The sequence below is a fragment of the Narcine bancroftii genome, chromosome 5, assembly GCF_036971445.1.
Source record: "Narcine bancroftii isolate sNarBan1 chromosome 5, sNarBan1.hap1, whole genome shotgun sequence".
NCBI lineage: Eukaryota > Metazoa > Chordata > Chondrichthyes > Torpediniformes > Narcinidae > Narcine > Narcine bancroftii.
In genome coordinates, this window is record NC_091473.1 from 91,215,654 (window position 1) to 91,242,745 (window position 27,092).

The 27,092-nt window shown below is 40.2% G+C and overlaps 1 protein-coding gene across 4 annotated transcripts in view; it reads left to right on the forward strand.

Moving 5' to 3' along the window:
* Window positions 1-27,092, forward strand: part of ror1 (receptor tyrosine kinase-like orphan receptor 1) — a 327,496-nt gene that overhangs the window by 256,893 nt on the left and 43,511 nt on the right. For all 4 annotated transcript variants that reach the window (XM_069938329.1, XM_069938331.1, XM_069938330.1 and 1 more), the window contains one exon: window positions 3,850-3,886. In XM_069938329.1, coding sequence (XP_069794430.1) covers window positions 3,850-3,886 — 37 coding nt within the window. The remainder of the gene's footprint in view (window positions 1-3,849; window positions 3,887-27,092) is intronic.

Below are 27,092 nucleotides of genomic sequence, written 5' to 3' on the forward strand. Positions count from 1 at the left end.
TGTAATTGTTGATACTGTGTAAAAGTTGACCCCCTATTTTTGGCCTCAGCCGCCCACCCATTTGAGTTCCCGACACTCCGACTGTGGATCCTCACCCCGGCGGCCACCCATCCTAACTCCCAACAGCGGATCCTTGCCCTGGATCTGATTTTGATGCTCCTGTATCTCCATATTGATTGCAGTGGATCAAAGATATAGTGTGCTGGACAAGAAAAGTCTTCTATAAGTCTTTGAGCCCTATTTAAGCCATGCTCCTGGTACATACCGATAAATCTTTATGAAGGACACATGTCTGAAACTTTGGTTATGCTTTGCATTCTATAGATGCTGTATGACCTGCTGAGTTTCTCCAGCACTTTTGTGTATTGCATTGTAATCTGCAGACTTTCCTGTTTAAGTTCAATGTAACCTATCTGATTTAGCTTTTCATGTTGTCTTATATTGGCCTTTTCCCCTTAATCATGCCACCTGTAGCACGTGCACCACACACACACACACACACACACACACACACACACACACACACACACACACACACACACACACACACACACATATACACTCTCTCTCTCTCTCTCTCTCTCTCTCTCCCTCTCTCTCTCTTTCTCGCTCTCTCCCCCCCCCCCCCCCCCTCCTTTGGTTGGTTGGCCCCGACCTTGAGGTCACTATGGATCAGTATCAGTATCCTTTGCCCCTTTGATTAGATGCAGTAGTTTCCCTCAGTTTTCTCTCATGTCCCACCTGCAGCTATTCCCTTGATTGCTGGCCCAACCCAACCTTGCCTCTCAGGCCTCTTAACCTACCCCACAGTCATTATCCATTCACCTGTTGACTTCACCTCTGTTCCTCCCGGATACCTTGGGCCCACCCTTGGAGTGGGATGCCCCATTTTCATGTGAAAAATGTGTAGGAATTATTTAGACTGTGGAGTCACTAATGCTACAACCATGTGTGGCACTCAATACCCACCGCACAAATTTTAGGTTGAGAAATGTAAAATATCACACAATAAATTTGTTGATGAAATTAAATAATATTGGTTTAAGTGGGATATATTTGCACTTTAGTGTAAATCAGTCAATTTTAAGACTGAAAATCTGCCTTAGTGTTGAAATAGTTTAGTTCCCTATGGAAACCATGCTCCCGGAGGGCTCAGTCACTCCAGTGAGTATAAGCCAGACTGGTCCCAAATTTTTAATCTTTGTTTTGTTTTAGATGATCTGATCTGACAAGCTGTGGATGATCTCATTGTTACTAGATTAGAAAGTGAAAAATGTCAAGCAAAGTTCCCCTTCCTGACCATCCCTGCAATTCATTCATTGCTAACTTTTCATTTGCACTTGTGCCCCAAAGATAGTTAGTGAGTGAAGGTTTGACCCTTTTTAATGATGAGGGAAGGAAGGTCCAAATCAACTTGTCTTTCAATTCTTCAATCTCATGCCAACCCCTTAATACCCCTCTCATATGCTTTCAGAACAGCACTGGCTGAGATCTGGAACCATTTACTGACCTTGACCAAGTTTGGTGAGTGGCTGAGAAGGAGCAAGAGAGAATGGAGCCAACCTTTTCTTTTTGACAAAAGAAAGATGATATTGTGCAGGGGTTAATGTTGGACATGATGTTGGGTTACTCTCAGTTTCAGGTCGAGTAGCCTTTGCCATAACTTCCTCCATTCCCTTTCACAAAGAAGTTGACACAGAATGGCTATAGTGTGAAATTACAAAGGATCTGTGGTCACTCTTTTCTGAGATGAAAGTTGTTTCAGCCAACTGCCTTTTTAATCTCCAACATGCTGCCTTCTTCCCACATTAAAATTACTTGTCATAAATAAATGCACGAAGAACAAAAGCAGTCAGGTAATTTTGAATCATTATAAACAAAGATAGCTCATGACTAAAGCAAGGGCATCGTCATTAATTCTGATGTCTCCCAGCTCCGGAAACCTAGGTTTGATCCTAAACTCAGGTACATTCTCCTTATCACTATGTGGATCTTTTCTGGATCTCCAGTCTCCATCCACATCCCTGGTAGTGTAATTGGCTCTCGTAAATTACATCTTATCATTAACAAGACCATTTGGAGAGGAATTGATAGGCATGTGCATTAGAATATGTAAAATATGTAACAGAGAAATGAGAAGCATCAAATGGGACTGCTTGGTGCTGGCCTTCTGCATGCCATTAACAAGCAAGGCAAGTAAGAACTGTCGCCTCCAGTCCGAGTCATCTCACTCTAGGGTAGATGTGAAGGTATCAGAAATGCTGCAGAAAAGTTTTCTGAAATACTCCAGGAATAGGAGATTTCTGCTTCTAAGTTAGATTGGAAAAAGTGGAGTTGTTCTCCTTGGAACAAAGAAAGTTGAATAGAGACCATGACGAGTTCAAATAAGGTTATTGTCGAGCAATGTTTCCATTGCCAATAGCTAAAAAACAGGAGACATAAATTCAGACTAATGGTCAAATGAAATAGGATGGTTATGACCTAGATCAGTGAATTTCAAACTTTTTCTTTCTGCTCACATACTGCCTTAAGTAATCCCTATGCCATAGGGATAGTAATTAGTAATTAATGATAAGATGGAAAGAAAAAGTTTGAAAACCACTCTATTAATCTAACCTAATTGACTCGTTATGTGCCCGGTTTCATAACTCCAAAGGAAATGGGCCAATGACAATTTTTCTCAAGCAAAATATTTCAATAACAATTGGGTCCAGAACAGTGATTCTCAACCTTCCCTTTCCACTCACATACCACCTTAAGCAATCCCTTACTAATCACAGAGCATCTATGGCATAGGGATTACTTAAGGTGGTATGTGAATAGAAAGAAAAAAACACATCTAGAATTTGATTCCTGTTTGGGCTTTCAGAGGAGGATTTGATAGACATTTGAAGGAAAATAATAATCAGGGTTTAGGGGAAAGAGCAAGTGAATAGGTCTGTTGGGATTAATTTTCTTAGAATTGTTATATACTCGACAGGCTGAATGGCCTGCTATGATAATTATGTCACTTACTTGAACTCCTCTATTAAAAAAAAACTAATGCTACTTTTATAATCTCAATTGATTTTTTAGCACACGTTCCCAAATCAACTTTCAAATGCAACAAGTCCAACACATCTCGTCATTTGATAACTTGACTCATTCTGAGATGAACTCCTATCCTACATTCTACATTTGATTTGGAATTTTACCATTAAGCACAATTATGAAACTTGTTCAAAATTACGAAAGGCCAGGTCTCTAGGGAGATACAACACCCAAAGCAGTGGAAACTTTTGCAACACAGCTCAGAGTGGTATCCTTTTGCATATCCAATTATTTTATACAGATTTTTACAATTAACCCCCCCACCCCCATCTGCACATCCTTCCTAAGCACAATGGGAACCTCCTGATTTCTGTTATTGTTCCATTCTTTTATGGAAGCCCACCCACCGTGTGTCAACACACTGTTCAACTTGTCAATCAGATCTAATCCTATCCGTACCTGTGAGTTTTAAACAAATCATCATTCTGTGGTTGTGAGCAGTCGGTTTGATTTCTGCCCCTGACTTTCCCAGCTTGGTGGTCTGAACCCATGACGTCCTCCTCCTGATCACGAACTTGGGATTAAACCTGGAACCTTGGTTTCCATGTGGCTTAGTTCCACACTGGGTGGTACCTTTAGATTTTTCCATTTAAAAAAACCTGTCATTGATAAATTTCATCCTTTGCGCCAAGTTCTGATTTTCAATGAATCAAAGTGTGAACCAACAGATGTCTGAACATAAATAACACTAGTCCAAGTAGAGACTGAGAAGAAATCTCTTAACACAGGAATATTAATTCTCTACTTCTTTCCTTGTAGGGCCCCCACCAACTCCAAATTCGGGCAAAGCAACACAGTGAGTATATCTGTCCACTGTTATATATTTCCATCGCTAATGTTGATTGGACATGTTTTCTTCAAGGGGTGCACAGTTTTACTTAAAGAGTTGGATTATGAAAGGCCTTGGAAAATGGCAAAGGCTTCTTTTCAATAAGTTGAAACATTCTTTCAATAAAGAATTTGTATTATATTTACAATGATTTGAATTTTTTTTGTCACAAGTTATAAAATTGCTTTCCCTGTGGTCTATTATAATAATTATTAATCAAATTGCAATTAAATTACTTACTGTGGCGGCCCGGCGCCACAGTGATCAAGCTGACGCCGGAGGCACTGGCCCTAGCAAGCGAACCAGCAGACGAACAGCAAGGGTAGCGTAAGGGCCAGTGACCCCAAAATGCCACTGGCCCCGCTGCACAGCCAACAGACAGGGACAGCGCATGGGGAAGAAGGGATTCTCATGCAAGAGGGTATCCGTGCATGGGAAACCCATTCTTGTTATGCGGGTCATTACATCAGCAATTAGGGCAGATGGCAGGAATGTGAGAGGTATAAAAGTCAGGCTTGAGCCCCAATAAAACACAGAGCTTAACCTGCTTATACTCTTGAGTGTGTCTTCCTTTCAAGTAGCATGCAGCTACAATTAGTGACACCAACGGTTGAGACGGCAACTAAACCCAATGATGAGCGAGCTAGGAGCAGTCCACACGGTCGCCCTCAAGCTGCCAACCTTCTGGACAAATCAGCCATGCGTATGGTTTGACCAGGCTGAGGCACAGTTTCAGATTCCAGCAGAGTCCACCCGGTACTACCACATGGCAAGCGCTCTGGACCATGACACAGTGAGCCGGGTGGCCAACTTCGTCCAAGAGCCCCCATCGGAAGGCACATACACTGCCTCCAGGGACTTGATAATCGAGACCTTCGGGCTCTCACGGCATGAGAGAGGGGCACGTCTGCTCCATCTGGACAGGCTAGGGGACAGGCCCCTGTCGGCTCTCATGAACGAGATGCTGGCCCTCCTGGGAAAACACGAACCCTGCATCATGTTCGAGCAGACATTCCTGGAGCAAATGCCCGAGGACATCCAACTGCTCCAGGCAGACACTGACTTCAGCAGCCCCCAGAAAGTCGCAGCATAAGCGAACGTTCTATGGAAACGGAAAAGAGAGTGCTCGGCGTCCGTGGGCTCTTCCCTAAACCCCGCAGCCAGACCCGCTAAAGGAACAGCAACCCCACAGAGAAGGCAACCCCAATGACCAGTGGTGCTTTTACCACCAGAGATGGGGCTCCGGAGCCCATTTGTGCAGGCCACCATGCACGTTCCAGGAAAGCGCTGGGGCCAGCCGTCGCTAATGGCCATGACTGCTGGCCAACAAAACAGCTTCCTGTACTTTTGGGACCGCCAGTCCGGATGATGTTTCCTCATGGACACAGGAGCAGAGATCAGCAACCTGCCCCCATTGGGACAGGACACCAGGAACATGCAGTCGAGCCCCACGTTGAGGGCTACCAACAACAGCACGATTCAGACTTGCGGTACCTGCAAGGTCCAACTGAGGTTGGGAGGCAGCTTTTTCTCGTGGGTGTTCACGCTGGCCACAGTCCTAAGTTGCACAGATCAGGTTATCCTCCCACATAATATCTGACAGAGGGGCCCAGTTCACCTCCAGCCTCTGGATCAACCCCGCTAGCCTGTGGGGTGCACAGCTGCACCACACAACAGCCTACTGCCCACAGTCAAATGGGCTGGTGGAGCACTTCCACAGGCACCTCAAGGCTATGCTCATGACCAGATTCCAAGGACCTAACTTGGTATATGCATGGCACCCAAGGAGGACCTCAGCACCTCTTCAGCCGAACTCATCTACGAAGCTCCACTGGTGGTCCCAGGGGAATTCATACCATCTCCAGGCGGACAGAAGGATGACACGACAGCTCTCCTCTGCAAGCTGAGGGAAAGAGTCGGCAACCTGGCCCCGACTCCATCTTCCAGGCATGGACATGTGAGGACCAACATACCCAAAGACCTACAGGACTGTGAGTATGCTTTCATTCACAGGTGTCTGCATCATCCACCGCTGCAGAGGCTGTATGAGGGTCCTTTCTAGGTCATCTGTAACAACGGAGCCACGTTCGAGCTGGTGATCGAGGCAAGGCAGAGGTTTTCATCACAGACAGACTAAAGCTGGCACACCTGGACCCGACGCATCCAGTGGAGATGCCAGCACCATGCAAAAGCGGCAGTCCACTGAAGTCTGCAGAGACACTGCCTCCAGGTACTATGGACAATACCGCCAGTTCTGGGAGGTAGGGGGGTCATGTAGTGGCCCACCACCGCGGTGATCAAACCGGTGTTCCTGGCAGAGAGCACACCTAAACACCAGCAGACTGTGCAGCGGCACTGGACCCTAGCAAGTAAGCTGGCGGATGAATGGCAAGGGCAGCATAAGGGCCAGTGACCCCAAAATGACACTGGCCCCATTGCACAGTCAACAGACAGGGACAGCGCGTGGGGAAGAAGGGATAGTCATGCAAGAGAGTTCCTGCGCATGGGAAACTCGCTTTTGTTATGCGGATTGTTACGCCAGCAATTGTGGAAAACGGCGGGAACACGAAAGGTATAAAAGTTGGGCTTGAGCTCTATAGAGCTTAACCTGCTTACACTCGTGAGTGAGTCTTCCTTTTGAGTAGCGTGCAGCTACATTACCGTATATTTCAGTGCATAAGTCAACCGGCATATAAGTCAACCCCATTTTTCAGCCTAATATTTAGGGTGTTATGGTATATTCGGCATATAAGTTGACCCCCCCCCCCCCTATTTTATGGGCTGTCCAGCCTCCTAGTTATAACAACCCAAAAAATTTTAAAACATCCCAATTGTAAGTAACAAATCTGTAAATTAAGTAAGTAAAAAAAAACATTGGCCTACCGGGCAGGAGCAGTGACAGCCCACGGAACTGGAGTGTGGACATCATGGCCCCGGCAAGAGCAGAAACCTCGGCCTATCAGGCAGCAGCAGCGACGGCCCACGGAACTGTAGCACAGACACCAGGCTCCCGGCAGGAGCAGGAACCTCGGCCTATCAGGCAGCAGCAGCGATGGCCCACGGAACTGTAGCACAGACACCAGGCTCCCGGCAGGAGCAGGAACCTCAGCCTATCAGGCAGCAGCAGCGAGGGCCCACAGAACTGTAGCACAGACACCGGGCTCCCAGCAGGAGCAGGAACCTCGGCCTATCAGGCAGCAGCAGCGACGGCCCACGGAACTGTAGCGCAGACACGAGGCTCCCGGCAGGAGCAGGAACCTCGGCCAACCAAGCAGGAGCGGCGACGGCGACCTCATGGTCCCAGGTAGGAGCAGTTATGGCAGTGCCCAGCGGTGGGGAGGTGTCGGATAGTGGTGGGAAGTGCTTCCAGCATCAACTTATATGCCAAATTGTCGTCAATCTGTTTTTTTCTCAGTGATTTCAGGTCTCAAAAGTATATCCGGCGTAGAAGTCGACGCCACCACTTTTTGAGAAATTTTTTAAGGTTTCATGACTCAACTTATATACCAAAATATATGGTATCTTCAGCAATCATGTGCATTTATTTCTCAAGCATGTACATGTTAATATTAAACCTGCATAGTCAGTAAAATATTTTCTTCTCTTATACCAAAATATTTCCACTTTTGCCAAAGACTGTTATATATTTATTTTTGTTGATGATGGAGTTTTTAATCTTGATTGTGCTGCAATTAGTACTGTTCCCTTGTAGCTCCATGGATTCAATCCTGATCTCCCACCCCCCCCCCCCACCCCTTTGTTCCCCTTCTTCAACTTGATTTGAGACTGAACTCATCTGCCTCTGCTTATTTTTCAATTTTTTAATCTCATTGATGAAGCAGATAGTTATTCCCATTGTCAACCAAAGTGCAAGATGTCCTAACAACATGAACATTTAATCACTTAAGGGAAATAAATATTTGAGCTGAACACTGTGGAAAAATAGTTTATCTGGATGCCTATGAGATAAACATCTCAGACATTTAAAAATGCTTGAATGTGTTTGAGTTTATGAGAGTTTATTGTCATATACATAAGTACAATATACAGATGGACTGAAATTCTTTCTTGCTGCAGTCTCACAAGTAGGATATACCAACAACAATGGTATGAATTAAATAATCACAATGAGACAAAATGAAATCATAAATATAGAAAGATAGATAAATATTCACATTTGCAGTTAGTACACAAAAAAATTGTTTCAATAGTGCAGACAGATCTTTTGGGAGTAGTTAATGGTTAAAGTTTAGGGAGGTTCACGAGCCTGATAATTTTTTTTGTCAAAATAAATCTGATCTTGAACCTGGTGGTGATGGTTTTCAGGTTTCTGTATATTCTGCTTGAGTGTAGCCATGAGAAGAAGTTGGGACCAGGGTGATAGGGAGTCCTTTATGATGTTGGCTGCTTCTGTGACGCAGTGTCTCTCATCGATGCCTGTGAGGGAGTTGGCTTGGTTTGCCACTTCTGTGTTCCTGTGCACTCAAGTTTCCAAACCAGGCTGTAATGCAACCAGTTCATATACTCTGCACAGTGCACCGGTACAAACTCTATAGAGTATTTGATGGTATGCTGATACACCTCCTGGACCCTGCTTCATTTTGCCTGATGCTTCTTGAGTATGATGGGAGTTGGGTTGCTAGTTTGACCAGGCTTCCACTTAGGAGATTGAGGATGGTGAGTCTGGGTCATGGGCTGGGTCCAGGTCCATCTGGCTCAAAGTTGTTCTGACTGCAAGTCTTCATTAAGAGCAGTCCAGTGGGACAGGCTGGATGCAGTAACTTAATGTGAACAGTAATGCAGCACCAGGTGCTGATCAGACAGCCAGCCACCATTGTAGCTTCTTTATTTGTCTTTCACCAATTTCATCCAAGTCTTCACATCTAGAAATAAATAAACACATGTGGAAGGTAGTCTCTTGAGAAATTTTCCTCCATCTAACATTTAAAATTATGAAAGTTATAGATAAGATTGAGGTAGGCAAGTTGTTTCCATTGATAGGGAGACCAGAACTAGGAAACATAGCCTCAATTTAGGAAAGAGATGAGGTGGTGAATCTGTGGAATTCGTTGCCCATTGAAGCAGTGGAGGTATATTTAGTAAATATATTTAAGACAAGGTTGTATAGATTTCTACCTAATAAGTGAATTAAGGAATATGGGAAAAAGGCAGGTAGGTGGAGATGAACCTATCATCAGATCAGCTATGATCACATTGAATGGTTGAGCAGGTTCAAAGGACCAGATGGGCTACTTCTGCTCCTAGTTCTTATGCAGCACATCGGCACAACAGTTACTGCTGCTATCTTACTACTCCAGTAACCAAGGCTCTGACCTCTGGCGCTGCCTGGGCATTGTTGTGTGTTCCCCCTATGGTCATGTGAAATTGCCCCCATATGCTCCAGTCTCTTCTCACATTCCATAGATCTGCTGACTAAGATTAATTATCCACTGTAAATTGCACCTGATGAGAGAAAGGGAGGTAGATCTGGGAAAGAGGAAGAGAAGTGGGATTTCTCTGAAAATTGGCATAGACCTCATGGGACTAGTAGCTTCCTTCTATGATGAGAATAAATATGAAATACGTTAAAATACTGATGGCACACCTATAGAGTTCCACCTTCTCCTCCCCTACAGCCACCTCACCCCTCTACCCATCCCAGTATCTTGGATGGGATCATTAGTAACAAGTTAGAGCCCAACAAAAAGCAGTGTATGCCCATCATTGGGTAAATTCTACAAATATTGAAGCAACATCCTTCTCTTTGCTGTCGCTTCCATGTCCAAATGTTTGTTGCCACACCTTCAATTTGCCTGTTATCAAGAGCTGGATGAGCCAGAAGTTCCTCCGGGTGAGTGTCACACAAAGACCATCTTCTCGAGCTGCTGTCAGCACCTGTGAATCTTTGGCTTCATTTCCATGTTGCCCTCACCTAATCAAGATGATGGAGGAAAGCTGTGGTCTTTCAGCATTCCACTCGATCACAAAAGCAGCTTCTCCTCCATAAAGTTGTTTGACCAATCTTATGGAGTGTTGCAAGGAGGTTACCAGGAAAGTTGATGAAGGAAAGTTTGTGAATATTGTCTACGTGGATTTTAATAAGTCCTTTGACAAGATCCATCATGGGAGATTAGTCAGAAAGGTTCATGGGGAGATATTCATGGGGAGGTAGTCAACTGGATTATACATTGGCTACACGGGAGAAACCAGAGAGTGGGAGTGGATGATTGCTTCTCAGACTGAAGGCCCGTGACTAGTGGTGTGCCTCATGGATCGGTGCTGGGACCATTGTTGTTTGTCATCTACAATGCCCTCCAAAATGTTTGGAACAAAGACACTTTTTTTCCTTTATTTGCCCTTGTGCTCCATAATTTTAAATTTGTAATCAAACAATTCACATGTAATTAAAGAACACATTCCAGATTTTATTCAAGGCTATTTGTATACATTTTGGGTTGACCATGTAGAAATTACAACATTTTTTATACATGGTCCCAGCATTTCAGGGCACCATAATGTTTGGGATATTTGGCTTCACAGGTATTTGTGAGTACTCAGGAATGTTTAATTGCTTCATTGGTGCAGGTATAGGAGAGCTAGGCTTGTTTCTAAGCCTTGGATCACCTTTGAAGTCTGTAGTTGCCATGTTTCAACATGAGGACTAGTGTTGTGCCAATGAAAGTCAAAGAAGCCATTCTGAGTCTGAAAAACAAGAATAAAACCGTAAGAGACATCACCCAAACCTTAAGATTAAAATAATCAACTGTTTGGAACATCATTAAGAAGAATAAGCATACTGGTAAGTTCAGTAATCGCAGAGGGACTGGTATTCCAAGACCTCCCTTCAGAGGCTACACTGGAAGATGTAAACCATGCCAAATGTGGTATGGTTTGGATCCTGAGCAGTTGCCTTACGCCTCCACATATTGCACTTGCCGTCACTCTGATAAAAGTTGTCCACAAGACGTTTTTCCAGAATTCTGCAGGCTCCTTTAAATAATTCTTGGCGAACTGTAATCTGGCTATCCTTTCTGTGACGAACTAGTGGTTTGCATCTTGCAGTGCAGCCTCTGTTTTTCTGTTCCTGAAGTCTTCTGCAGACAGTAGTTGTTGACATATCCACACCTGTCTCCTGAAAAGTGTTTCTGATCTGTCAGACATGCATTTCAGTTTTATCTTCATTATGATGAGAATTCTTCTGTCATCAGAAGTGGAGGTCTTCCTTGGAATACCAGTCCCTTTGCGATTACTGAACTCACCAGTACGCTCTTTCTTCTTAATTATGTTCCAAACTGTTGGTTTTGGTAATTCTGAGGTTTGGGTGATGCCCTCTTACTTTTTTATTCTTGTTTCTCAGCCTCAAAATGTTCAAAAATAAAAAGTTGCAATTGTACATCAGGTTTCATTTGAAGTTAGGAGAAACCAATTGGTGGAGGTAAGCTATGCTCCTAAGTTTGAAGCAGTGTAAAAATGGTAGATCCCATCATCTATGTGCCACAGATGATGAGCCAGAAGTAGTGAGTCAGTCCCCATCATCGTTTTCTTCCATGGTACCCATCGTCACAAGAACCAGTCTACAGCTTATTCAAATGAAGAGAAATTGAGGTGCATCTCATGAAATCAAGAAGCAAGTGAGAGACGTGGATACAGCAAACAAGGTGGGAATCGGTCAGCTACCATGTCCCAAATATAGGATTGAGTATGTGCTCATGACCTAGCTGCAAGTCTAACCAATCTGTTCCAGGACAGTTCACACCTTACCTTCAGCCTGACCATGTAGGAAAATGGCCACATGTGTCCTGTTCACAAAAAGCAGGACTAATCCAAATTGGTTAATTACTGCCCAGCCATCCACAGTTAATAATTAGAAAATTGGTGGACTGTGTCTTTGATAGGGCGTTCAGGTAGCTTTTAGTCAGCTGTTCACAGAGACCCAGATTGGGTTTCATTTGGATGACTCACATCTAGACCTCATTGCAGTATAGGCTCTAAGATGGGGCAAAAAACTTAAACTTTGAGGTGAGGGAAGAGTGACTTGCCTTTACATTAAGGCATCATTTGACTGAGTGTGACACCAAGGTGCTGTGGTAAAACATGTAGGTATTAGGAGAAAAGCACTGCAATGCTAAGAATCATACCTTGCATAATGGAAAAAGTGTCTTGTTGTGGGTCAATAATCCCAGTCCAAAGCATCACTGCAGGAGTTCTTTGTGGCAATGTCTCTGTCCTTAACATCTTCAGCTGCAATATCAATTACTTTTCTTTCATCACAAGGCAGAAGTATGCAATTCCTCAGCCAATTAAGCAGTCTGCCTCTTTCTCCACAAGAGTGAGATAACATTCAAACATGGGCTGATAAGTGACAGAGTACCAATTTCAACAATTCTACATCAAATATAAAGAAACTCCTCTTAAGGCTTTATTACAAGTACACAGCCCCAAGCCAGGCCTTTGTTGTCAGTCGCAGATGCACGCTCTAACAGGATAATATCTTCCCAGGACACTTGTCTCATATTACGTCAATGCCCCTTTGGAAATTCTTGTTAGTATGTCTTGGGTTAGAGCCAGCTACAGCTTACACAAGGATATTGTAAAAAGATGTGAAGAATCTGATTCAAAAATGATATGTTGAAATCTTGTAAAATATTAATTTGCAGTGCAGTTGGGATAAGTGGAGAATCCAGATAAATACGATGTTTGAAAATCATCTATCAACATTCACCTTCTGATTATTCTTATGATCTATCTTTGGAAAAATCAGATTTGAAGACATGTCTCTTAATTTCCATGGAGAAAACATTCCTTCGAAGTAAAAATAATTAGTTTTCATAGGAAACAAGTATTAATGGTGTGCTTATTGCCTGTTGATGGGCTTACCACTCTGGTAATGAGACTGTGGATATTGTGGAGATAGTGGCAGTAAGTATGTGGGAGAGGAATGGTGGCCAATGTGACTTACCTCTTCATTGTTTCAAAGTACTAATGCCTAAAGCTGAATTTCTTCCCCTTCTTGTTTTTAAAAAAAAATTATTTATCAATTGCACTAAATACAAACATTAACGCATTGAAAATAATAATGTAACAACATAATACAGAATGATACAATAAACTTTTCTATTTTCTCCCTCCCCCCCACCCCCACAGAAAGAAGGAAAAGAGAAAAGAAAGAAAAACACGTAAATCTATATAATTAAACATTATTATCATAATTAATATTTACTGACTATTTTATTAATTATTAGCTGAGAGGGGCAGGTAAGGTGGATGGTGTGATGGACTTTTATTCACGAAATCAATATATGATTCCCAAATCTTATAAAAGCTCCCAATCTGATTTCTTAAACTAATGGTATACAATTTTGCACTTCAGTATTTGATCTCTCTATTTTGACATGATTCTCTATTTTCCACGTTATTGCTACACATTTCTTTGCTGTCGCTATTGCTAAACTCAGAAATTTTTTATTGATAATTATCCAACTTCAATTTTGTATCTGCTTCATATATATTTCCAAGTAGAAATATTCTCAGATCTTTTTGTATCTTTAGCTTCATAATTTGTCGGAGTAATATATTCAAATCCTTCCAGAACCCTTCCACTTTCACACAGGACTAAACCAAATGTAAAAAAAAAGTCCCTCTTTCCTTATTACATCAAAAACACTTATCAGAATAATTGGAATTAAGTCCATTTAATTTATATGGAGTGTAATATATTTGATGTATAAAATTATATTGAACCATTTGATACATTAATCGTATTTGTAACACTCAACACAATCTACACCATATTTCTTCTTGGATTTCTATATTTAAATCTTTTTCCCATTGTTGTTTTGATTTATATATGTCCTTTTTCCCCCTAGTAACTTGCAATTTTGTATACATATTAGTAATAAATTTCTTAATAAATGTATAATTAAACATTCAAATTGACTTTGTTCTGGAAGTCTCAAATTCGCACCAAATTTCTCTTTTAAATATGATTTAACTTGTTAATATGCAAAAATTGTATTATTTTATGTCATATTTCTCTTTTAATTGTTCAAAAGTTAAAAAAAATCCTAAAAACAATCTTTTATCCTCTGTATATCTTTACTTACCAATGATCAAATAAAGAATTGTTCAAAGTAAAAAGAAGTAAGATGATTTTGGTCTTAACATCATTTTAGGTATTTGATCATTTTTAATTCCTCTCTCCACATGGATCCCATTCCATATCTTCAATAAATGCTTTAAAATTCTTACTTCTATTTTCCCTTTCAACAATTCACTATTCTACTTATCAAAAATTGCTCTAGGATAATCTCTCCAATTTTATTCATTTTAATCTGAACCCAATTCGATAACAGAAGGACAAAAATCTTAATTAAGCTGCTTTATAATAATTTTTGAAATGTGGTAACATTCCTCCTTGTTCAAATTTCCAAGTTAGTTTTTCCAAAGCAAATGTTGGCATTTAACATTTCCAGATAAATTCTCATATATTTTTATTCAAACTCCGGAAAAAAAATTCTGGTACACAAATGAGTAATGAGTAAAACAAATATTGAATTCTTGGAAAAATATTCAACTTAATACAATTTACACATCCTATTAAAGTTATTGGTAAATAGTTCCATCTTCGTAAATCCTCATCTACTTTTTTAATATTGGTAAATAATTTAACTTAAATAAATTATGTAAATCTCTATCAATTTTTATTTGTAAATATTTAATTGCTTCTTTTTGCCACTTGAACTTCATTTTTTTACATTGCGTATAATCCATGTCAACCAAAGTCATCACTTCACTTTTATCAACATTAACTTTATAACCAGATACTAATCCATATTCTGCCAATCTTACATTTAATTTATTCTACGATATTTCTGGTTTTTTTTAAATACAGATTATCGTTATCCACGAACAAACTAATTTTATGATTTTTATTATCTATCTCAATTTCTTTATCTCTTCTAATTATTTCTGCCAAAGGTTCTATTGCTAATGCAATCAAAAATGGTGAAAATGGGCATTGTTGTCTAGACAACCTTTCTAATAAAAATGGTTTGATACTTGTCTATTTCTAACCACTTTAGCTTTTGGTTGATGCTTTTATCCAATTTATAAAAGCATTTTGAATCCCAAATATATTTAATTTTCTAAATAAAATGTCTCATTCCAATCTATCAAATGCTTTTCCTGCATCTAATGCAACTGCTACTGCTGGTTTATTTCCATTCTGTGCTGTATTTATCAAACTCATAAATTTAACTATATTGTCTTCCACTTGTCTATTTTTAATGAAACCAGTTTGATCCATATTTATTAATTTTGGAAAATATTTAGCTAATCGTTTAGCTAGTAACTTAGATACAGTTTTACAATCCATATTCAACAAAGATATAAAAAGGTTGTAAATGATCTTTTCCTTTTTTTGGAATAACTATTTTTAATGCTGTTTTAAAAGATTCTGACAAGTCATGTACCTCTTTCATTTGATTTAATACACTCATTAATACAGGAATAAATCATTCCTTAAATTCTTTATAAAATTCCAGTGGGAAACCATCTTCTCCTGGAGCTTTATTGTTCGGTAATGTCATCAAAGTCTCATAAACTTCCATCTCAGAAAATGAATTCGATAACTCTAATTTTTCATCTATATCTAACATTGGCAATTAAACTAGTTGTAAATATTCCTCTATTTTATTTTTTATCTTTCAAAGATTCTGATTGATATAATTTTGCATAAAAATTCTTTAAATTATCATTTATTTCCTGTATTTTATAAGTGATGACCAGTTTCTTTCTTCATTGCAACTATTGTTCTACAGACTTGCTCAGCTTTCTTCTTTAATAATGTATTAAATCTCCACCTATAACCTGTCTTTTGTTCTTCCTCTAATAAAATTGAAAGAATTAAAGGTGAACGATCAGATAGAATTCACACTCGATATTCAATCTTTTATACTCTAAATTTGAGCTTTGCAGAAGCTATAAACGTACCTATTTGTGAATATGTTTTATGTCGAAAAGAATAAAAGGAATAATCATTTTCATTTGGATGAGTTCTTCTCCAAATATCCACTAGTCCCAATATCTTTCATTAAACATATTGCAGTTTAGGCTACTTTACTTTTCATCATTTTATCACCTGCCCTATTCAATCTTGGGTCAAAGGTGAAATTAAAATCTCCTCCTAATAACATTTTCCCTTTATCATTTGATAATTGCATAAATATATCTTGTATAAATTTTCCATCATCTACATTAGGCATGTACACATTCATTAAAGTCCATTGTTCTGAATAAATTAGACAATTGACCATTACATACCTTCCCACTACAGTAGAATCTAATATTTTTACTGGTAAATTTTTATTTATCAATATTGCTGTGCCTCCAGCTTTTGAATTGAACGAAGATGCCAATACCATTCCAACCCAATCTCTTTTCAATTTTTCATGCTCTCTTTCTGTCAAATGTGTTTCTTGTAAAAAAAAGCAATATCTACTTTTGCTTTTTTCGTATATATTAATAATTTTTCTAATTTCATTTGATTCTGTATCCTATTAATACTAATAAAATTCAATTTTCCCACCATCATTTACCTTTATTAAATTTATCAGCCGTCCACCTTTCCACTCCCACTCCTCTCACTCTCAACATTAAAATCATATTTCATAATGCTCTTGGTTAATTTAGATGTACAAGAAAAGAAACAAAAAAAATCTAGAACCCTCCCCCCACCCTGCAAAAGGCTCACAATGTCGTATAGCATCTTTAAAATCAAGTTGTGGTTGAAACCACACCAGCACTCATGACTCCGCAGCAGATAGCCCCATACTCCCATCCAACTCACTTGAAATGCAGTAGTCTCCTGTTGCATTATGTCTATAAATTCTTAGCCATATATGAAACTGTTAAATATATATAGATCACTTACAGGTTAAAACCCTCCTCCCCATTAAACTCTCAAAATGTTTTACTGTAATAACAACTGAAACCATTCAATGATGTATGTAATTCAAGTGGCTCCCACTAATTGTCTCCCTCTTTAGGGCAATGAATCTGCAAACATCTTTGCCTCATTAGGCTTCGTAAAAAACCTGTTTTCCCATCTGGAACAAAAACCTTCAAAACTGCTGGGTACCTTACGACAAAGGCATAACCTTCCTTCCATAATACATTTTTAACTACATTGAATTCTTCCTCTTTTTCAACAAATTAAAACATATCAGGGTAAAAGAAAATCCTATTTCCATTATAAATTAATGATGACTGTCTTACTTGTTTAGCCACCAGTTCTTCTTTTTCCCTTCATAACGCAAAAATGCAACCAGTATTAGATGTAGTCTCTGATCTGGTTGTGGCTTTGGCCATAATGCTTGATGAGCTCGCTCAATTTCATTGTCCCCTTGAAATTTAGTTGCCCCTAAAGATTGCAGAATCCAATCTTCATCACCTTCCGTAAGTCCAACAATCTTTATTTCTTCAACTAAAATTTTCTAGAATGTCAATTTTTTGAGTTAACTGATCTTTTGTTGCTGCTGCTTCAGCTTGCATTTTCTTCATCTGTTCCTTAATATTCTGAATCTCAAATTCATTCCCTTTATTTTTTTTCTTCCAAAACTTCAAATTTTTTAACCACTTGCTGCATCAATTTTCCAATTTCTTTGTAAAATTCTTATTTTTAACTATACTCTCTCCACACTTTTTTAACTTCTGTTAATAAGATCAATGATTGCTGGAAATTCTCCATTTAGTTTTTCATTTCAGCTGTAAATGCATAAGGTTCTTTCATTTTCCCCACCTTTTTGGCCATAGTTTCTTGTTCTAAATGTATTTCTTGTTCTTCTTGCTCCTCTTCTTGTTAACTGGAGCTAGAAGCCTCTAGTGTCATTTTTAAAGTTGCCTCCATTTTTTTTTGTGTTCTGCTCCTTCACCCGTAGCCGGCAGACATTGTCGGGGGAGACCTTGTAGAGCAATGTACAAGGTCTCCCCAGCTCCTGGCTTGTCTCCACAGGGCATTGCCTTCTGGACAGTTCCAGGATCCTTCTTCAAGGTAAGCCTCACCTCCTTATCATGTTCTTTTACTTGTTCAGTTTCTTATGTAGTTACAGCTGCTTTTTCTTTCTTTGGTGCCATTTTAAATTACTTTCCAAGTCTTTCAACACTTTGTCATTCTGTTTTTTTTTTAATCTTCAATTTTTTTTCGACTTTTTTGAGGAGAGTAGGGATTTGCAGTTTAACCCCACGTCATCACATGGCACAACCTCCATGTTAAAATTCCCACTGAACATTAATGAGTTTTTCCACAAATGCATTTTTTTCTAAAATAAAAGCAGAAATCATGGAAGCACACCATGTCAGTACACCATGCCATTACATTATGCCAGTACACCATGGAAGCACACAATGCCATTACACCATGCCATTAAACCATGGAAGCACACCATGCCAGTACACCATGGAAGCACACCATGCCTGTATGGGTAGAAAGCCACAGAGTGCACGCTTCAGATGGAAGACACATTGTTCAGTATTTTGCATCAAGGATGCCTGGCCAGCTGAGTGTTTCCAGCATTTTCTCCTTTTATTATTGAACCTTACAAATTGTGCAATACTAGTCACCTTCAACTTATCTTTTAATTGTAGAGTGGGATGTGATTACACAGAAAATATGCTTTTCTGGTGCCTCCATCCACTACCAATTGACCACCCAACTTAGTAGGCTTCAGAAAACACAATGGGAATGTGTCCTACTGCCTCTCATGCCTATCAGTACATTTCTGAGTAGCAGCAAAATGAGCCTCGTCAAAGTTCAGAATGCTAGCAGACTCTTTCCCTGATTAACCCAGAACAAATAAGTATACTGACAGAGCTACAGCTGCTATGGCAGATGTGATGTGCCTTTATTGCAAAACCATTTGCAAAAACTGAGACATGCTCAGAGTTTTTATTTGTTCCTTCTTTGCAATTAATGTGCCCTTAATGTTTACAACAAAGAGAGTGAAGGCACCATCCTGCTCACTAATCTCAGACTTTGACCTCAGCAGCCATGTTCCGATATGATTCTACTTCCACCTTTCTTCTTTCAAGTGTAGGTTCATTGCTACTCAACTATGATCCAAACCTGGGGCTGGTAATCTTTTACCATGTGTGTCAGTGGTTGAATGGTGGGCTACACTGATGCTCCATAAATGAAATAAATACTCAAACACGGACATCATGTAATGCAAGTTTTCAATTGTCTCTGCTCGAAGTTCGTAATGTACAATGTATGAACAGAACTGATGATAAATTTATCAAAAAACAATCCACAGAAAAAGTTCAAGCAACCAGATCAACTGTATTTCCTTCCAAAAAACTACAATGGTGCATTTCGGCTCAGGGAAGGCATCTTCAAATCTGCCTTTGATCCAGATCTCCCACTTTTATTTAATTTCTCTGCCGTCTAAGGTGTGTTTTGAGTGAACTATGAGTATGGGAAGGTAAATCCCATTTCTGAATGAATGAAATTTGCTTTGTACTAAATGAGTTTTGTTGCAACCAGAGTCAGATGAAGGAACATTGCAGCGTCCCACACACGGACAGGAGTAAATCACGAAAATCTGTAGACACCATGGTTGAAGTAAAAAACTCAAAATGCTGGAGAAGCTCAGCAGGTCAAACAGTGGCCTTTATGTCGCAAAAGTGGAAATACATAATGAATGTTTTGGACTTGAGCCACGCACGGACATCTGGCTTTGTGCCTTTTCGAGTGGCTCAGGGGAGTGAAAAGAGAGAGGAAGAGAGGGGGGAAGCTCAGGGAGCGTTGAGGGGGGCGGCTCAGGGGAGTGGGGACAGAGCTTGGAGAGGGGAGCGAGGAGAGAGAGCGGCTCAGGGGAGCAGGGAGAGGAGACGGCTTGGGGAGCAGGAGCAGCACGGGAGCAGGGAGGGATGGTGGGTTGTGGTGGCTCAGGGGGCACTGTAAAGGTTAAAACCTTGTGTTTTTTATTTTTGTTAGTTTTATGACTAACCCTTTAAGAAAGATTATTGTATGTACAGTTACCATAGTTACTATGATGTCATATGTTGTAATATCCAGGCGAACGGGGAGCTTGCATTCAGTTTTCGAAGAACCATTGAGGGAGGTAGTGAGTGAGAAAGAGTCACAGAAATCAGTTCCAGAGGAACAAGCTGGCAAACTTTAGAAGGCTGTCTGGTCAAAGGAGAAGACTGGTGGTCTGAAAGGTGATCTAAAAGAAAGACAATCATCTGGAGAACCCTGAAGGGGGCAAGTTTTGTCAGAAAGACTGATTGAGAAGGAAACAGTTGAGGATATCCTGGAAAAGGAATCTCTCTCTGAAAACCAGCAAGAACCCTCCTGAGTGGTAACTATTTGCCTGTTAAGCACCAAAGACTGGTGAACTTTGTTAATGCTAACTTCTATGGACAGTACAAGAATTGCCTGCAATCAGTGAGATTGAACTGTGATCCAAAGAACTTTTCTAATCTTAAATATACATTATACACATCTGCGCTTAGTATTAGAGGGGGGATTAAGTTGATTAGGTAGGTTAAGTAAGTAGGTTAAGTAATAAGTTAAAGTTTCATTCTGTTTTCTTGTTCAAATATAATTAAAAACTACTTTTGTTTAAATAACCATGTGTTGTGGTGTATATCTATTGCTGCTGGTTTTGGGGTCCTCTGGACTCCGTAACATTTTATGGGGATTCGTCCTTTTTGCATTTGAACATTGCAGTCTTATCATTTATTAATTAATTGGGTTTCTTATTGGGTTTCTTATGGAATTTTTGCAAGCTAACTTAAAGCGTGTGCCTGGAAAAACATTTTTGTTACAACCATCACCTGGAGAGTTGCAGAACAAGAGAAAAGAGGAACTGATGGCTATTTCTAAGGCATTGAAAATTGTTGGTTAAATGATGAGAAAAGTACAAATACAGAGGATTATAGTGAAATATTATATAAGTGAGGGAAAATTTGTTGAAGATGACTTAGAAAATTTTCCAGAGAATAGATTTTTTGAATTGCAATTGGAATTGAAAAAATTGAGGGTGGAAGAAGAAAGAGAGAAATGAAGGGTTCAAGAAGAAAGAGAGAAAAAAAGGATATATAAGGCAGAGGAAGCTGAAAAATGGAAGAATTTTGAGTTAGAGGTAATTGAAGGGGAAAGACAGTTTAAATTAGAGAAGTTAAGAATGGAGATAGAAATAAGTACAAGAACTGAGGCTGTAACTCCTGGTGAAGGGTTTTTGGCTAGTAGAGAGGTAAATCTAGTCCCTCATTTTGATGAGGGAGAACCACGGGTTCCAGTTAAAATTTTTAAAGATACTGGGGCTGCTCAATATTATTGTTAGAAAGTATTAAACTATGAATCAAAGGACTGACATGGGGAGACAACTTTGATTAAAGGTGTTGGAGGTGAGGTAGAGTTAATATCGCTTCACAAGGTTGTGCTAAATTCAGAATTAGTCAAAGGACCTGTTGTAGTAGGAATAATTCCAAATTTACCCATGCAGGGTGTCTCGTTTTTGTCGGGGAATGATTTGGCAGAGGATAAAGTTGGATCAGTTTTAAGATTAACAAATTGGCCTAGTAAGGAGAAGATGGTGAGATATATCCTGCATATGCAGTATCCTAGGTCTGTGACTAAGAAAATGATGACAGCGGAAGAAGATCCAGTTAATAGAGATTTTCCCAGTACTTTTGAAAGAACAGGATCATTGTGAGAGTAAGGATTTCTCTTTGTCAAGGAAAGAGTTAATTCAGCAATAGAAAATCGATGCAGATCTTGCTATCTTGAGGGATGGAGCAGTGTCTGAACAGGAGATTAAAGAAATGGCTTGTGGATATGACTTGGAGGGTGAATTGTTGTTGAAACCTTATTATGAGAATAAGGATAGTGGAGAACAATCTGTATCAGAGGTGTTGGCTGTTGACAGAGTGGAGGAAGTGGTGGATCATAAGATTATGGAAACAGTATCTTGTGAGGGTAACCTTAAAGAAACCATGGTGCCTGTGTGCCTGTCTAACTCAGCAATTTCGGAAAATTTGGAAGAAAAGTTAGGTCATCTTAAGTTACAAGAACAGATGCAGTTGAAATAACTACTTTTGAAATACACAAATTTGTTCCCTGATGTTCCAAAAAAGACATCAGTGATTTACCATGATGTAGATATAGGAGAGGCAAATCCCATAAAACAGCACCCATATAGAATAAACATTCAGAAGAATAAAATCATGGATCAGGAGGTGGAATATATGTTGAGGAATGACATTATTAGACCTTCAAACTCAGATTGGAGTTCTCCTTGTATTCTGGTACCAAAACCAGATGGAACTATTAGGTTCTGTACAGATTATAGGAAGGTTAATTCAGTAACTAAAACAGATGCTTATCCTATTTGGAGAATAGATGACTGTATTAATAAAATTGGCAAAGCTAAATTTCTTACTAAGTTGGTTTTTTTGAAGGGATATTGGTGTGTACCTTTAACTGAGAGAGGAAAGAATATTTCAGCTTTTGTAACTCCATCCTGTTTATACGAGTATAATGTGTTACCTTTTGGCATGAAAAGCGCCCCTGCAACATTCCAGAGGATGATTAATTCTGTAATCCAAGGGTTAACACATACAGATGCTTATATTGATGACTTGGTCACAAAAAGTGACACATGGGAAGAACATCTAAGGCAACTGGACAAATTGTTTGCAAGATTATCCAAAGAAAACTTAACTGTTAATTTAGCAAAAAGTCAATTTGCAAATGCCACAGTAACATACCTGGGATATGTAGTTGGCCATGGCAAAGTTGCCCCTATTCAAGCTAAGGTAAATGCAATTTCTGAGTTTCCTACTCCCGATGGCAAGAAAGCAGTGAGAAGTTTTTTAGGAATGGCAGGATATTACAGGAAATTTTGCTGAGGTTGCTCTTCCTTTAATCAATCTTTTGAAGAAAGGGGAGACATTTGTGTGGACTAAAGATTTTCAGGCAGCTTTAGAAAATTTAAAGGAGGTGCTATGCCATTGCCCTGATTTTGACAGACCATTTTCTGTAGCAGTGGACACCAGTGAGGGAGCAGCAGGTGCAGTTTTATTGCAAAAACATAATGAAATTGACCATCCAGTTGCCTACTCTTCAAATAAATTAAATGTTCATCAAAAGGAACTATTCCACTATTGCAAAAGAACTGTTAGCTATCACATTTGCTCTGCAGAATTTTGACATATATCTTAGTACCTCTCATGATCCAATTGTTAAATTCACTGACCACAACCCTCTGGTGTTTTTGAATAAAATGAAGAATAAAAACAGAAGTTTGTTAAACTGGAGTTTGATATTACAAAGAATTGCCTGCAATTAGTGAGATTGGACTGTGATCCAAAGAACTTTTCTAATCTTAAGTATACATGACACACATCTGCGCTTAGTATAGAAGGGGGATTAAGTGGGTTAGGTAGGTTAAGTCAGTAGGTTAAGTAATAAGTTAAAGTTTAATTCTATTTTCTTGTTCAAATATAATTAAAAACTACTTTTGTTTAAATAACCCTGTCTTGTAGTGCATATCTATTGCTGCTGGTTTTTGGAGTCCTCTGGACTCTGTAACATTTTATTGTACTGTGCACAGAAGTTAGCATTAACAAAGTTCACCAGTCTTTGGTGCTTAACAGGCAAAAGGTTACCACTCAGGAGGGTTCTTGCTGGTTTTCAAAGAGAGATTCCTTTTCTAGGATATCTGCAAATGATTCCTTCTCAATCAGTCTTGCTGATGAAACTTTCCCCCTTCAAGGTTCTCCAGATGATCCTCTTTCTTTCAGGTCACCTTTCAGACCGCCAGTCTTCTTTGGCCAGGCAGCCTTTCAAAGTTTGCCAGCTTGTCCCTCTGGAACTGATTTCTGTGACTCTTTCTCACTCATTACCTCCTTCTCTGAGAGCAAAGCTGTTCTTTCTCTCTCTGCAAAAATCACATGCTCTCCTAGGCAAGCTGTATGTTGATACTTTGTTGCTCCTCTGCAAAAAGCATTCTGCAAAAGTCCTGCAAAAATTATGTTTTAAAATGTGTGTGTTCAAGCTACTCTAGCAATTCCTCCCAAGCTACCTCAAAATACTCTGTCACACTCCTTATTACCTTTTTTTAAACAAAGGACCTCATTTGCCATTCTCCAATCCTGTTGTACCCTCCTTGGTCAGGGATGATGCAACAAACATTGCCAATGCCCCAGCAATTTTTTCCCTCATTTCCTATAGTAACATGGGGTATATCTTGTCTGGTCCCGGGACTTATCAATCCTAATGTTTTTGAGATAATAGTGAGATTCTTACTCTCAACTTGCTCCAGTTCATATGTCCAAGGTCACTTTTTCTGATGGACTGAAGCATTTAGATGCTCCCTACTTCCTCTGCATCCAGAGACACTTTTATCCTTAAATGACCCAGTCTTAACTCTAGTCATCCTTCTGTTCTTTATATATGCATAGAAGGCCTTTGGATTTTCCTTAATCCGTCTTGCCAAGGCCTTTTTGTGCCCATTTCTAGCTCTCCTTGCTTCAGTTCCTCCCTGGGTGCCATATAATTCTCATGACCCTTTCCAGTCTTTTGCTAAACATTGTGTATCCTTCCTTCTTCCTCTTAACTGGCTGTCTCACCTCTTTTGTCAACCACTATTCATTTATCCTACCATTTTCTCCCTGTCTCAATGGGACAAACCTATCCAGAACCCTGCGCAAGTGGTGACTAAATGTCCTCCACATTACTTCTGTGCTTTTCCCTGAGAACATCTGTTGCCAATTTACTCTCCCCAGTTCCTGCCTCATTCCATCATAATTAGACCTTCCCTATTTAAACACCACAATTTTGTCTACTCCTATCTTTGTCCATGGCTATGCTAAAGGTCAGCAAGTTGTGGTCACTGTCACTGAAGTGCTCTCCCACCAAGAGATCTATCATTTGACCAAGTTCATTACCCAGTACTAGATCCAGTATGACCTCTCCTCTAGTTGGCTTGTCCACATACTGTGCCTGGAATCTTTCTTGGACACCCTTGACAAATTCTGTCCATCTATCCCTCTTGCATCCCTTAAGGATGTCCCAGTTAATATTAGGGAAGTTAAAGTCTCCCATAATAACAATCCTCTTATTTTTGCACTATTCCTCAATCTGCCTGTTTATCTGCTCCTCAATGTCTCAAGGGCTATTTGGGGGCATATAGTCAATAGAGTGATTGGTCCCTTCCTGCTTCTGACTTCCACCCACACTGACTCCTCCACAATGTCCTCTTTTTCTGCAGCGGTGATAGTATCCTCCCGCCCACCCTCATCTCTTACCTCTCTTCCTATCGTGAAACATCTAAATCCAGGATTTATGCTTTCTGCCTGTCCTTCCTCACCATCTCATTACATTTTGCATCAACCTTTCCATCACTTGCTCTATTCTCTGCCCTGTCATTCTGTTTCCCACCTCACCCCTGCCAATTTAGTTTAAACCCTCCCCAACACCCCAAACAAACTTCACCAGGATATTGTTCCTCTTCCAGTTTAGGTGTAACCCTTCCTTTTTGTATGGATTGTACCTTCCCCAGAAGATATCCCAATGATCCAGAAATCTGAACTCCTGCACTAATTCTTCAGCCACACATTCATCTGCAATATCACTCTATTCTAACCCTCACTGGCAGCAATCCTGAGATTACTACCTTTGAGGTCCTGCCAATCAGCTTTCGACATTGCCTCTGTATTCAGGCCCTCAACCCTTTTCCTCCCTATGTCGTTCATAACAATTTGTACCGTGACTTCTGGCTGCTCACCCTCCCTTTTCAGGATGCCATGGACCTGATCCAATACATCCCTGACCCTGGCACCCAGGAGGGAACAAACCATGAGGGTGTCTCTTTCTTGTCCACAGAATCTCCTGTTTGTCCCTCTAACTATTGAATCCTGCTACTGCTCTCCTTTTCTCCCTCCTCTCCTTCTGGCCATAGTGCCAGAGGCACAGTCACTGCTACTTTGCCCTGATAGGTCCCCCACCCCCCCCCCCCAACAGCATTGGTATACTTATTATTGAGGGAACAGCCACAAGGGTACCATACACTACCTAATTGCTTGACTTTCTTTTCCCTCTCCTGACAGTCACCCAGCTTCCTGCCTCCTGCAGCTTTGATGTGACTACCTCCCTATAGCTCCTGTCTGCAATCTCCTCGTTCTCCCATAGGAGCTGAAGGTCATTGAGCTGAGCTCCAATTCCCTAACATGGTCTGTAAGGAGCTGCATTTTGATGCATTGTGTGCAGATATAGCTATCAGGGAGAATTCCCACATCTCACCCTGTTGCCATTCTAAGCACTCTACTTTGGCACTATTACAAGGTCAAAGAATCATTAATAATGAACTCTCACCAGAGTTTTACCTCAATCTCCACTCCTTCTTGCTGAAGCCTCTTGAAATAAAGCCTCAATGCCCCACTTTAACTCAGGCCCCCTCACATGATGGCTGCTTCGCTTATACCATTTATCTACTTAAAGCAGCCTGCTCTCGCGCTCTCTTACTCCACTCCCATTCATTGGGAAAGACTGCTCAGTACTTTACTCACCTGTTCAAAGCAGCTCGCTCTCACACTCTCTCGCTCCAACCCCCATTCGCTGGAAATAGGGGAGACGCAGCAAGGGTTCAGAGCAAAGCTCACCACAGGTTGCACGAGGAGAACTGAAGAGGCATTACAAAACATGGGTATTCAAACAAGAGCCTGCAGTGGGATTAGTGTTTAAGACTGTTCTATCTCAGCATTGACACTGTTAGATTTCCAGACCATTTGTTCATGTGCAATTGGAGCCTGTCATCTTACTGTGCATTGAATAGTGCCAATGGATGTCATTAACAGTATTGATCATTTATCTCCATATAATCAATGGAGCCAGTGACCTCCTGTCATGTCGTAATTAATTTTGTTGTAGGAGTTTTGCATTGGAATTGTTACATCAGTGGTGCGAGCACATTTGCAGAAAATATCACAAATTAATGATATGAGGCACTCATTGATGTAGAACTGAAACCATTGTTGAGCGCAAGAGTCAGATTTACATGAAAACATGGAAATTGGAGGCAGAATGAGGCCACATGATAAAATTGCTGCTCCATGCAGTATTATCAAGATTATCATCCAGGTTCAGTAGCCTGATGTTGCTTTCTCC